The sequence below is a fragment of the Orcinus orca genome, chromosome 8 (genome assembly GCF_937001465.1).
Source record: "Orcinus orca chromosome 8, mOrcOrc1.1, whole genome shotgun sequence".
NCBI lineage: Eukaryota > Metazoa > Chordata > Mammalia > Artiodactyla > Delphinidae > Orcinus > Orcinus orca.
In genome coordinates, this window is record NC_064566.1 from 33,814,024 (window position 1) to 33,829,139 (window position 15,116).

The following is a 15,116-nucleotide window of genomic DNA, read 5'->3' on the forward strand; positions in this document are numbered from 1 at the left end:
AATACAAAACAAAATTTGAATGAAGTTGGTAACAAAGTCATACATGGAAAAATTTGCCCTGGAGATTTTTCTTTATCTGGGAATGCTGAAAATTAGCTATGCCACTGCATAGAAAATCAACACTAAGCCCCAAATTTCTGCTTATATTGGCTTTTGAATACTTCAAGCTGCTTAAGGTACAGTCAGCCAGTCCTGAAATACACACTTCAATATGATTCATTGGCTTCCTGTCTGTCTGGAGGTGTCAACAGTCTGTAAATCACGAAATTCCCCTTGGGTTGGGGGTCTGCACCTGAAGCCAGCTTAGTCACCAGTAGGTCTTTTTTCTGCTCTCCAAAAGGCTGCTTCATTCTGGTTTCCATGATTAACTGTATACCACTCTACATTTTGATTTTGTTTATAAGGTTTTCAAAAATTTATAGTGTTTTCTATTCTTGTCCAACTACAAGATTTCAAAGCTTTGCGGGAGAAGGGGCAACTGTTGCTTTCAAACTGAATAAGGGTAAACTAAAGATAGCAAGAAGGCTGAATCCACTAAAACCAAATCTTTGCATCTGTATACCCCAGTGATGTGAAAGTAGGGGGGGATACTGAAAGGGCAATATCATATTATAAATTTTTGGTCTCATTTCAAAAATGCATAGTGCTAGGGAAATGGTCTTATGGTTAATAACTTTATGATGAGATCTTAGAAATGGACTTTTCATTTTTCTGGCACAGGATATAGCTTTTGAGATTGGTCTAGATGAAATAATTGAGCCCCTAAACTAAGCCCTGAACTAGAAAATTTACTCAAACTATTTACTACACTATAATTTTCAAAGAAAAGACATCTGGAGCCTATTTTACTAGAGTTGGAGGGATAAAGTTTAGAAACTCCCCCTTCTTAAGGCATACAACAGATAGTTTATAGATTCTTACAAGATGGTTTTTGCCCCATTTTTTATTCTGTTTTAAAGTTATTTAAAGATAGATTTAAATTTGGATGGAAATTTCACTCATATGAAAACAAATTTTATTCTTAGCAGTCAGAGTCAAGCTCTTTAAATAGGGTGAGTTAATTAATAAGTCTTGTATAAGAATATTTTCTTTTAAGTAACATTTCATTAAGGCATGGATTAAAATAGGAGACTAACAAAAATATTCACAAATATTTCTTTTGAATGGTCATAAATTTTGTTGAAAATGAAGAAAACACTCAAAAATAAAAATATAAAAAGCTTCCCTCTGATGTTGACTATTCATCACAGCCCCAAACCAAAATATCAAAAGGTTTTTTTAGTTTTATCATAAAGCTAATCTTAATTCTGCAGTCTTAAAAAAGGTTGAATTCATAGTAACCTTTTTTAAACAATGAATATCAAAGCACCCTCATTAAAAAGATCTTTTTATTGACCTGTTTTTGCTGAATGTTTTATTTCGCAGAAGACAAACATGCATATTTTACACACAGAAACTGACATGGTTTCTGAAATATTAACAGAGGGATTTCACTCTCCAGTGATGACAGCTCTGTTTAGTTGAAAATAAAAGCAAGTTTCACCCATGAGAACAAAAATAAGTGGTCTCATTCTCCCACCCCACAGCTCTCAAAGGAGCTTCACGGAGTGTTCCCAGGCAAAAGAATACAGCAGGGAATTAGAAATATTTAGTGAATCATTTCTAAAGTGATGTTGATGCTTTTAAGATGACATCTATGTAAATTTGAGAAATAAATGTTTAGAATCAAGTGTAAAGAAACATCATCTATCAGTGGAAAAAACACAAAACTTGCAAGGTTGTATTAGGATTTTGTTATGGTCAAACTTCATCTGTTATGTGTACAAATTAATGTGATTCTTGAGAGCTCTCCAAATACCACTTCTGGTTTTGTCTAATGCTGTCTTAATTCAATAATTCAATAACTCTGTCTTAATTCAACTCCATAGAGGAGTACAGGGAGGAGGAAGCACACATACAATGATCTAGATAAAGGTTTAATATATCTAAAGAAAAAATTAGGAGTAAAATAAGATGGAATGATGAATTTCCCTTTTTTCCTTCAACTATTATGCTTCAACGCGGGGCTAAGGTAGTGATGTTTGGGTTTATTGGGTTACTGTTTTTAAAGCACAATTGAACTTCCATTAAAATTTTGATAAAATCTTCAAATGTGTACAGAGAGAAACTTAAATAGACATTTATACTTAAATGTTCAATCTATCCATTTGGCATTCAGCTGTTTAACCTTATGCTGCACACAAAAGTGATGCCCTGAATAATCTGTTAGCGTGTTTTTTTCTTTTTCAGGGTAAGTGTGCAATACTTCACATCACTTAAGTAGGTGAAGAAGATAAAAGGCAAAATTTACAAATTGAATATTGTAATGTATTGTCTTAATCCTTAGATCACTGCGCTGTGAAATTAGTAATTTTCTTTTGTAATGTGAATAATCTCTGCTTTTATCACATGGTCATAAAGTGAGGTCAGAAATGTAGCCACCCATTCTTATTAATAATAATAATAATGATGATGATGATGATAATAATAAAGAAGGCAGAGGAAACTTTTGGAGGTGATAGATATATTTATGGCATAGATTGTGGTGATGGTTTCATAAATGTATACTTATATCCAAACTCATCAAGTGGTTTGCATTAAATATGTACAGCGTTTTTTGTATGTCAACCGTATCTCAATAAAGTGGCTTAAAAAAAAAAAAATCAGGCTTCCCTGGTGGTGCAGTGGTTGAGAGTCCGCCTGCCGACGCAGGGGACACGGGTTCGTGCCCCGGTCCGCGAAGATCACACATGCCGCGGAGCGGCTGGGCCCATGAGCCATGGCCGCTGAGCCTGCGCGTCCGGAGCCTGTGCTCCGCAACGGGAGAGGCCACAACAGTGAGAGGCCCGCGTACCACAAAAAAAAAAAAAAAAAAAAAAAAAAGAAATGGAGCAACCCAGAATCTCAGTTTTAAAATATTTGGGGAAAAACACACACAAAGCACTTCATATAATGCTTCACCTTCAAACTGACCAGGCCATTATGATTCCCTTTCATTAACCAAGATATTAATTTGTTTTATATACGATGGCAAGGGGCAATTCATGACAGACTCAGTAGCTGGAGGAAAGGTGATTCCTAAGGGAATTTTGTCATTGGATAGCATGCCTTCTTCTTTGATGACTTGTCATAGTTAAAATGTTTAGTTCAGCAAGATTCCTAACAGTGTTCAGATAATAAAGAGTACAATTACAAAAAATAAAATAAATCCAGAAAATAGGTAAATAATTACACCAAGCAAGGGGAAATGACAACTCCCAGCTAATTCTGTAGATAGTGCCACTCCTTTTTACCTCTATCACAACTTTCAGAATCATGACGCCTGTTTGATCCACATATTTAGGTTATCAAAGCACCAAAATAGAATCTGGCATTTCAGAATATTCTAATGATATAATTAAAATAACCAAGTAAACAAAAAGTTTTCTGCCTAATCTCCTATTACCCAGGAACTCTAGACAATCTTTCTTTTACTCTAGCATTTCAGGGGCAGCAGCTCATTTACTGAGATTTTACTTTGTGTGTATTCCTCCCTCCTGTATTTTTAATATCACCTTTCTTAGGGGATATCTGCTGAGCCCAAGGACTCAAGGCTGAGTCCTTTGACTCATAGCTGTTTGTCCTGCAGGTCAGAAGGCTTAAGCATGGTAGGGGAGTGGCTTAGCGGAGTCCTAAAAGCAATAGGTACCTTTGTCTCGCTCCCTCTCAGAACCCAAGAAAGTGACAGCATTGAAGGGGAATGGGGTCCTAAGAAACAGTCAGATACTATGAACTGTCCCTGAGTAGTAGAGACCTGAGTGGTCAGAAGACAAGGGGACCCTCTCCAGAGGCTGTCACACAATATAGCTGGGAAAGGTGTGGGAGAAAGTAGGGACATCCCTAAATGTCTCAAATTGATTTTTTTCACTCCTTATTGAGTGGAGCCTCATTCTTATTTAATTCAAATTTTTTAAAATTAAAACAATCTCTCTCATCCAATTATTATGATAAAGTAAAATCCATACCTGATGAACAATTTGTTAAGATTATGTTGACTATGATGTTTTAAAGAACTTGGGGTTACTTCTGATTACAGTGAATTTTCCACTGGCTCAAAAAAAGGGCTATTCATTGGCAACAAGTTTTCTACCCATTGCTGTAATTTGCTGATGTGCTCACCTTGTCTTTTCTTTTCTTTATAGCTCTCCCTTTAAGAATTAACACCCAGAGCAAACTCTTACTTTGTCTTATTGGTTCATCTGATCTCAATGCTAGAAGTATAATCAGATCTGGATGAGAAATGAATTCTAATTAATTCTGAAGTTTTATTTTGCATCAAGATCTATTGAAACATTTATATCTTCATTTATAATTCTTTGGGCTTTATAAAACTGTCAGAAGCCTTGTTTGAGGATTTGCAATGTAATAAGGAGAAGACATGAAACCAAATCAAGTCAGCTGAGCTAATAAAGTCCCTTCTCCTGCTTATTTAGCTACAGTTATGATTTCTACAATTACTTCTTGTTTTTCTTTTCTAGAAAAAAAAGATTCCAAAGATATCTCTACATATGAAGGATAATATTCTTTTTCCAATCAAATTATGGAGAATAATTTTAAAACTATCCATCCACTCAGGAGTAGAAACCAAAAGAGTTGAGGGATGAGATGTTAAATGGGGAAAATGAGGAAAAAGGAACAAAAGAAGAGGCTGAAAATTATTAAAGAGTAAACAGGAAGAGAGGGGTGAAGGAGCTGAGAAAGAGAGAGAATAATGGGAATAGACTTTCCACTAAGGAAAGCATAATTGTCACATACAGTTTCATGTACAAGATCCTCCCCAGCCTCCCAAGAAAGAGTTGCAAGGAAAATGTATTCAATTAAAGGATATTTAGAAAATGCTTAAACACAGTGACTTTGACGATAAGGCCACGATGTTAAGAATATTGGTGGTCCACTTTTTTAGTTTGAACAATTGCTCTCAAGATGTTTATACTGATCATATTTGAAGGAGTTGCTTCTCAACACCTAGGTTAAACATCAGCGATGAAAAGGCAGCAAGCTTCTCAGCTGCTTGAATGCTGAGATGGTCAAGTCTTAAGTAGCGGCAGTAGTATGACCTACCTGGCTGCAATCCGGCCAAGCTCCAGCAAACAGAGACACACTTCTCTGGGTTGCTTGTGGAGGACTGAAAGACAAGACAAAGGTGGACACCTTTACAATAGAAAGGACAGTAAAGCAGCTCAATGGGGAGCAGGATGGACTCCCTCATCGCTCATGGTCCCAATAAATGAGCTAGTCTTCATTCTGATATTCATAGAAACCATCCTATCCCACAGTACAGTTAGCTTTACTAAAGTCCTAAAGCAGTTTTCAAAACTCTTTGCCCAACTTCCTCCCTAAAAGCCATGAGTCTCAGGAATCCCACCCTGAAAATATTTTCTTCAATTAGTTAATATTTGTAAGTCAATATTGGAAACACATGTAGCTATAATTATGATATAAATAGTTGATGGATTACTTAAAAACAGACAGCAAACATAAGACTATGAAGCAAAGTCTGGTCTTTTAAAAATCCTAACTCTATCTTCACCAGTGATTTTAGCAGAAATAATGCAATGAATAAGGATTAAATTACACATCACGGTCCTTTGTTATCCTCCAAACAATAATGTCAAGTGAGCCCTCTGAAACTTGATGTCTTCTCCTAATGAAATTTGATTAAATGATACTTTAGAAAGAAACACTTTCAACGGACTGAATTTTGTAAATATGTACAAATATATACCATCAGCCAGTTTTGCCCATAAAATGAGCAAATTAGAAGATGGTTCTTTGCATTGATATTTCTTTTCTAATATAATATGATTACTTAATAAAGCTGCTTTATCAATTGCTCTGGACACATTCAGTAATGTTGACAAATCATACTTGCATTTGTTGAGCCTACCAGAGGAGTACGTACTGCTTATACTTTTTTCTTTTTAAACTAAGATTAGAGAATTTTTAAAATGTTATTATATACAGCACCTAACAACAGATATTGGGGGGAAAAGATTGAATTGAGAATGGTCTTTACATAGACACAATGTCCTGATAAAAGAAAATACTAGCTTATTGATAAACATTAAGAAAAATAGCAATATTGCTTCAATTCTTAAACATAGAATTTTATAGTAATTTAATTTCCCAGCTTTATTCTATTCCCCGCACTTAAATATCTAATTCCTTCTCTCCACAGGTTATGGCGATGGCAATATTTGCCACTGACGCCAGGATGGAATTTGTTGGGAGTGTGTGGTGAATAGAAAAATACATTTACTTAGATTATAAAAGTATATGATTTCACTTGGCTTTAAACAAACAAAAATTTATTACCTTGCTATAAAATGTCATCTTTAAAGCTTTTAAAATAAGTTCTAATATCATCAGCAATGTTCATTAAAATAGAATTGATTATGGGAAATCTGAATTACAGAATCTTTCCATTCTTGGTAATATAAACTTGAGTTTCAGCTAACGCTTAGTGAATTGTCATAAAATCCAGGTTGGGGAAGTCTAAAATTACTTTAAGCTAAAGGGCCTTAAAGCAAAGATATTTACTACCTCCAATTTCAAGTGCGCCATTAGCTGACTCTGGCTAAATGATACAACTTTTGATATATTAAATCGACTTCAGTGCAATGAAATGTACGGACTGTAATATCACATAGGCACCAAATTCAAACAGAGAACAATAACAAAAATCATAAAACAAAAGCAAACAAATGAAAATCAATCTTCTTGTCTAGATAATCAGTTTCTTCTGATTTGGACTTTTTTTATCCTGTCCATGGTACAAAATAACAAACAGGAAAAAGGAATACATGAAAGCTGAAGTGAAGAAGATGTTTAAGGCCCTGCTAATACCCTCATCTTCAGTGAAAGCTGTGTGAAGCAAGTAGCTAAAGCTCAAGGAGACTTGGATACAATCTCATGCATTTTGTGATGGAAACAGTGTTAAAATATGAAAATTATTAGTGAACTGACCAAACTGTGCCAATATGCAGTCAACACCAACTCTAAAAAGCAACACCTGACTCAACTATCATGATTCTTTAATCAACGTATTGTACTTAATTTGAGAGTATGTAAGAATTGGAAGTAAATACCAATAGATACATTCAATGGAAAATAAAATTCATTCTGAAGAAAAACAGTAATGTGGGTAATGTAAGAAAGACAATGTGATATGTAGGATGCATTGCTATTGTGTATTCAGCTATCAATTTAAAACAGCCTTTGCATGCCAACACTAAAATATTGAATCTACCATGGACTCATTAGAAAATCAATTTGGCAAACCGAAAAGTAACTGCATGATTCTCCTTTTTATATCCTTAACAGAACCAGCTTATAAAATTTAAGACAAATAAACATCTCACTCAGCATCATTCCTTAGGAAAATGATAATAGAAAGGTGATGTTTTACTTCCCAGTTTTCTTGGAAGTGTTATCTTTAATAAAGCAATTGCTTTGTTGCTTCAAAACACACCTATAATATTGTCTCACTTGTTAATGGCATTTTGAATATTGGGCATATCATGCCTGATCCATAACGGCCAAAAATATCATGTTTGGGGCTTCCCTGGTGGCGCAGTGGTTGAGAGTCCGCCTGCCGATGCAGGGGACACGGGTTCGTGCCCCAGTCCGGGAAGATCCCACATGCCGCGGAGCGGCTGGGCCCGTGAGCCATGGCCGCTGAGCCTGCGCGTCCGGAGCCTGTGCTCCGCAACGGGAGAGGCCACAACAGTGAGAGGCCCGCGTACCGCAAAAAAAAAAAAAGAAAAAAAGAAAAAAAAAAAAATCATGTTTGATGACTTGTAAGCAATGAATGAGTTAAATCTGCAGAGGCATAACAGCACAATGACAAGAACAGAACAGAGTAATTACTCAGTAAACACCATGTCACAAATTATCAAGGATGATGACAATTATGTCGTGATGATAATGGTTGTGACAATAAACTGAATAAAGGCTAAAATCTTACCTAGCATATTTAGAAAAGGCAAGAATTTAAATTATGTCAAAGTTTATTTAATTGTAAAAGCAAACACTCTTACCTTATTCTATAAAATTAAATTCAGGTGTCTTTAAGTAGTATCTACCTTATACCAAAGATGTGACTGTGTTTGGCTTTTGCACTCAAGAAAGTTCTAAACTAAAGTTAACAGATGGAAAGAGAATAGTGACCATGGGATTTGAGCCACAAGGATCTGGGTCTGAGTGTGAGCTCTAACATTTACTAGTTTGTTATTTTGGGAGATTATAAAATCTCAGTTTTCTGAGGGAAAATAATGGTGTGTATCTTGCAATATTTTTGTGCGGATTTAACACAATATTATTCGTGTTATTCCTAGCCAATGTTTGGCACATAGAAAAGAATTCCCAAGGTTACTTTTCTTTCTTTATTTTTATTTTTGTTGTAAATTATTTGCTTAAAGATTATCTTCATTTAGCTTAGTTAATATTAATACACTCTTTTTTTTTTCCTATAAGCATTTTTTTGTCTGTGCACCTGTCATATGTAAGCCACCATACTAAGCAGTGGAAGAAACTTCAGAATTAAAAAAACTACTATGGATAGATGTGTATAATTTAAAGCGGTTATTATAATGAGTGTATTTTGAATATTTTGTCAGTTATATTATATCAGAAATAGTTAATTCTAAATTTAATCAAATTTAAGGTTAAGTAGGTCAATTTGGCCGGCATATATAGACAGATATAAAGGAGAGAGCCTATCATTATTATGGGTTTGTGCTAAGCATAAAACTTAAGTAACAATTACATTAGAACATGTCATTTTATAAAACACTAAACATCTTACTGTCAATTTTTCTGCATCTCTGGGAATAAAATAATTTAGATGAACCCATTTTCAGTAAGTTACCTAAGTTGATTATATATTGTATATATGAATGCATGTTTTTGTCAGGATGATTAGAAAGACAATTTTTAGTATATTGCATTTGAACTAAAGCCTTTATGTTGAGTTGTATGTACTACTCATTTTAAAGACATTTTACTGATTTGTCTTTTCAAAAATATAAGGAAATTTATACTTATATTGAGGTTTATGGTAGGAAACATTTTTTCACTCTATCATTACAATATTAATATGGTCTTTTGCTTTGAGTTATGGTTAGAAGGGGGGATCACTATGGCTTTCTGAACAAATTATCTTTAAAACAAATTATCTTTAAAACAAAAAGCTGTCTAGTCACTGGTGATTATTATGCAAAAGGTCTTATCATTGGAGGCTTCTTTTTAAATAATCAAAACTGTTTCGAAGAAAAGTATAAGGCAGAACACCTCTGGGAAAAGCAACATAGATCCCTGTTCAAAATATGTGGCAATCTTATAACCTAGATTCTGTTAAAATCTCATGGGCATCAAATGTCAAATGGAATGCTGCTAGCTCCAGGAATAGAAAATGAGACCTTCTGCTAAGGCAAGGGGTAGAGTTTTAATGTCACAGAATCTGCAAGGATAAAATGCATTAGACCATGAATGTATAGTTTTCCTATATATATTAAGTTTCAACAGATGGACAAAAAATGAAAATAAGAAAATTTCATGATCTATTTGGTTTATATACATTAGAGGCAATAGTATTCATTTTGGTTTTAAAGGAAACTATATTTTAGATTTATATTTAAGAAAATATTTGCAAAACTTTTATTTTTGACTGAATATTAAATTGTGAAAATATCATAAATTTAATAGCTTCCCACCTCCCCAGAGCAGAGAACAGATTCTCATACTCAGAAAGAGTGACATAGTAGAAGACATTAAACTAGATGTCAGAAGAACTGGTTTTACACCTTTGCTACTTAAGTGATGGTCCACAGACCAGTAGCATTGGTATCAGCTGGGAGCCTGATAAAAATGCAAATTATTGGGTCCCACTCCAGATGTATTGAGCAAAATTTACATTTAAGCAAGGTTTCCAGGTGATGAATATGCACATTAAAGTTTGAGAATCATTATATTAATCAATGTTATGATTATTACAATAAACGTCAATTATAATTCTATATCTATTTTCTATATCTATTTATCTAATTATAAATCTATATCTGTATTAAAATGTGATTTGATATATGGAACATGTTCTAGAAATGTTTAAGATAACGGTGATGATGATGATGAAGATGATGATGAATGGAGGAAAAAATAATTTGTGAATTGGATTAGCCCTTAATGGGTATTATGGGCATTTATCACCTACCAGGATCTATAAGGTACAAAAGATGCCTCCCAAGAAAGTAAAGGGATGGCTGTCTACATCATGTCACTCCCAGAAAGTCACACGCAGAAATCCTTGAGTTTAAAGGTAGGGAGCAATTAGGAATAGCAAAGAATTTAGGTGCCTTAATACTGATCTGAGGGAAGCTAAAGAGAAGAAAAGGCAAACAAGAATAAACCTCACAAGCTCAAGAATGCTGAGTGTGTGTGTATCCAAATTTCTCAGAATCACTGTTCCCATTTAAAACAGGATACAGCAGCCATATAATTCACATAAACAAAGAGAATTCATTCATAATCTCATCAGTGATGGAAGATGTATAGAATAAAATATAGTTAATTGCCTTTGCCACTAAGTCAAAAAATGTCCCAGAGCAAGGAGTGCCCTTTCTGTCTCTAGCACCCAGACCTTATGTGAAATTAATGGATTAAGTCACTATCACTCAGAGCAGCAATAGGAGTCAAGAGTCTCTTCTAATTTGGTTTTTATTTATATTTTACTTTTCCTTTTACTTGAAATCATCATATGAACTTCTAAAATTAACTCATACGAAGCATAACTTTCTGTAACACAGGGATATGATCTTTGAAGGTTAATGAAGCTGAATTCAAATCCTAGCTGGGTCACTGAGAAGTTGTTAATATTGGGCAAGTTATTTAATTCTCTTGGTCCTAACCTAGTATTTTCATTATAAAATGGTGGTTGTTGGGAAAGTAGATATGATAGCACATGTGCACTGCTAGGCTATCCTTATTGAGCATATAACTATTGTTATTTAATATCGCACAGTGAAAATTTGATTCTGGGAAAGCTAAAAGGCTGTCCCCTCTCCTAATTCAACCCTGACTCCATCAAATCCTTGATACTGGGAGACATTTTGTTCTCTCAAAGCGTGAGCCATGGCCGCTGGGCCTGCGCGTCCAGAGCCCATGCTCCGCGGCGGGAGAGGCCACAACGGTGAGAGGCCCACGTACCGCAAAAAAAAAAAAACAAAAAAACCCCAAGATGCTAATAAAGTACTTTATAAGAACAGGTGTCAAAAAATCCAAAGTCTAAAATAAATTGTTCCTGGGGAAGAAATAATGTGAATATAAATGATCCAGAGCTAATTTGGTATCCTGAAGTTGTTATTCTACATTAATATTAATAAAAGTAATATAACTTTTTTTCTACAGAAATACTCTTATAGTCCTCAATACAGACAACAACAACACCAAGGGATGATTTATCAAACACTGGAAGGCAGGCATAGATTCTTTTTCTGATGCAATATGTATAAAACAGAAAATGTTAATGTTTAAAAATCCACACACAATCCTTTTCACTTTTGTGCAACATCAGACCAATACTGTAGGTAGGTCAGTGCTTGACCAGTGTTCAATAGAACAAAGAATTGTATAAAACTACTCTTTAGAGTCATGCATCAAAAGAAGACAGTGCCACACAGCAAACACAAATACAAAAAATAAAAAACAAATCACACACATTTGCATGCTAGCACAGCAGATAGCAAACCCTTTTCTTGCTGAGTAGATTCTTTCTCAGAGAAATAGATGAAGAATAGTCACTGGCCTCCAAATCCTATAATCATCCAATAACATAATAATATTGACACAATTACAGCAAGCAAAAAAATGTGCATTTTTCAAATATTCCCTCCCCCATCCTTTTATCTTTTTCCATCTTCCAGCTCACCGGAATGTACATAAGTAAAGCAAAATAAACAAAGCTCTGAGGAAAAAATTAAGCTAACTTAACAATTTCTAAATCAGTGGGCTAAAGTAAATTACAAATAATAAATCCTCCATGCAAGAGTATCACTAATTCAAGGAAATAGTTTCTACTTAAAATATCCTAGAAAAAAATCATATAGGAGTATCAATTTTAGGGCTCATAACTTAAAATTTTTTTAAATTGAGAAAAAGTCATAGGTATTTGGTCCTAATATAAAACAGCCCTTATAATACATTGATATATAAAATATACTGATGTATAATATACTGATGTCAATAAATCTCTACGCAACTTCGTTCAAATTATCTTAATATAAATAAAATTGTTCATGTTTCAGATTACATGCCACACCTGTTCACGGTCTAAAGTGTGTTAATAGAGAACTGAAGAAGAAAATGATATTACTTACAACCCAATTACTATTTATCTTACTTTCAGATTCTGAATATAGTATTTTTTTTTGATATTTACTAAGGTAAATGCTGAGACCTCATGTTCATATCATATCATAATTTTCCCATATTCTTAAATAGTCTCAAAAATATTATGAATATTATTTTTGCTTGGTATCTATGAATGACTACAGTTTAAGCTACCACCAAATAGATTCATTTCATCCCCTTTTTTACTCTTATAAAAAATGTTTCAATGGACATTCTATTGCTTATCTGTACTTACTTCCTCCAAATAAACTTTTAGAAGTAGAACAACTTGATAAAAAGATATGAGCACTTCTTAGATCTTACAAACTGCCCTCCAAAGAAGGCATGCCAACTTCCAGTTTTTTTCAGCAACGTATAGAAGATCCCACTTTCCTCTATACTCAGCACTAAATATAAAATTGTTAATCCTCACTAATTTTTCATAGTTTTTATTTGCATTTGCCTTATTACTAAGATGTCAAACATTTTAATCTCTGTTTTGGGCTTTTATAAGTCTTTTATGAATAAGCTGTTCATGATATTTATCCATTTTTCTATTGTCTCACTTCTGAAACACTATTCTGAGATATTTGTAAACTTATAATCCAAGAACTGACATTTGACAGAGGAAAAATTCTCTCTCAAGAATGTCTTAGAAGGTAAATGGAAGGTTACACCCTGTATGTGATCGCGTCATGTGGCATAGAAAGTTATCTGCCAAGAATCAAAACGACAAGCACGAGAGAAGCATATGGAATAAGATGCTGTCTATACTCCCTAGTTCATCCCTGGCATCCCTTCCCCACCCACTGAGATTTCTTGTCATTAGCTGTTGTGGAAAGAGGACAGATAGAGTGAGTCATGAATTAAGATCCTCCCGCAAATAATCGTACAAAAAAAGCACTGCAACAGAGGGTAACGTATCAGTTGCCACAAAGATAAGAATGCTTTATGCAGGCGAAGACCTTTGAAGAGCTAAAGACAGAAGCCTCTTGATACACATTCAGTACAATGATCTACTTTATCATTCATTCAAACAGATTTTTCCCCTTCATCAGGGCATCTTGTCCTTTTATTTGGTGTTCAAAACACTAGGACACAAAGGATGCTCTTCATCTTGTGTGCTACTGAAATGAAATCTTGAGGTAGGGAAAAAAGAAAACACCCTTGCCCTAAATTCCCTTTCAAAAGTGAAGTGTGAAAAGACATCAAGCAGAGTACACAGTATTATTGTTGCAAGAAAGTCAATTCTGCAAGTGCAGCGGCTCAATCACTTCCTCACTCACAAGCGAATAATAAGAAAAATCCAAGGAGAATGGGTTCCACCTGGGGAAATGGAATTTCTCATTGGGCTTCCTCCTGATTATCATTAACATCTATGGGTACAGCTGTTTCCTTTCTCTGAATAATCCTGAAGTCAGTGCTATAGTATTGGCTCCCTTCTTCCATCTCCACAGGGCCTATTGTACATCACCTCATGCCCTATTCTGAGCAGCAGATATTTCAAATTTATCTTTTCATTGAGTAGCAAACTAGAAAGCCTAACTATTTGATTTGGTTTGGTACTGAGAGGATTCAAAATTATTTTAAAAATTTATAGCCTTGAAAATTTGGTCTTATTAAACCTTCTTGGCTATATAAATACATTTTAATTGCAAGGTATAAGTGAAGTTATACTGTAGAAGGTAACCAGAATCAAAGATATTTTAACAAACTACTCAACAGTTATGACATATAAATTATCATGTATTTAATTTTTATATAAAAATTTCTTGTTTATAAAGTCAGCTTTTTTCAAACAGGGTGAAGAACTCGACCATCTAAAAATTCTTCATGACATAATTTTATATGCTACAGAGTATGTATTTATATACCAGGACCATTGTTACATGAGCTGCTTTATGCTTTATTGTTTCAAAATAAAATGTATTATTTATTACCTGAATGGGGTTTTAAAAAGCCATCCAAGCTTCTTGGAGTCCAACTGAAAGTTTGGTTAGTTCAATTAACAAAAGAACTCATGAATAGTAAGAAAATTGAGACAAGACCATATTTACATTCAGAGCTCCTAGTAGTCCACTTGGCCTACAATAGTCACTGAAAAAATGTTTTTTTTAATGGAAACCTGTGTAGTAAACAAATTAACAAAAAATAAAGCAGTTTCCCCATGTGGCAGTTCTTCAGCAATGCAGGGGCACTCCAGAATTTTAAATCATGATGTTATTTGTCCACACATAAAGAGTGTGCTTCTTGTGACTAAGATTTGAGTTTTTAAAATTTATATATATAAAAATGTGTGTGTGTGTGTGTGTGTGTAGACACACACACAGACATTTACTAGATCTTTCAAGGTTTTTTTTCACAACTCATCCACGTGCATAAACCTATAAACATGAAAGTTAAAATCTATTTGTAAAATTACCACTGCACTGAAAAAGAATTATATCCATACATATCTTCCACCAACTTCTTTTTACTTTGATGTGAGGAAATGGTAAGAACACTCAAAGCTCACATATACAATGAGCATTCATAGAGCACACTGTTGTATACAGTATGCTTCTGTGCAATTTTTCTGGTAAATTTTTCTTTCAGGTACAAAATGTTCTCCTAGTCTAAGTTCATGTTATTCTCTTCTCTGTTGGGAGACTTCT

The 15,116-nt window shown here is 34.2% G+C and overlaps 1 protein-coding gene across 13 annotated transcripts in view; it reads right to left on the reverse strand.

Moving 5' to 3' along the window:
• Positions 1–15,116, reverse strand: part of GAS2 (growth arrest specific 2) — a 159,550-nt gene that overhangs the window by 62,246 nt on the left and 82,188 nt on the right. For all 13 annotated transcript variants that reach the window (XM_049713497.1, XM_049713503.1, XM_049713498.1 and 10 more), the window contains one exon: positions 5,140–5,203. In XM_049713497.1, the coding sequence (XP_049569454.1) occupies positions 5,140–5,203 (64 nt within the window). The remainder of the gene's footprint in view (positions 1–5,139; positions 5,204–15,116) is intronic.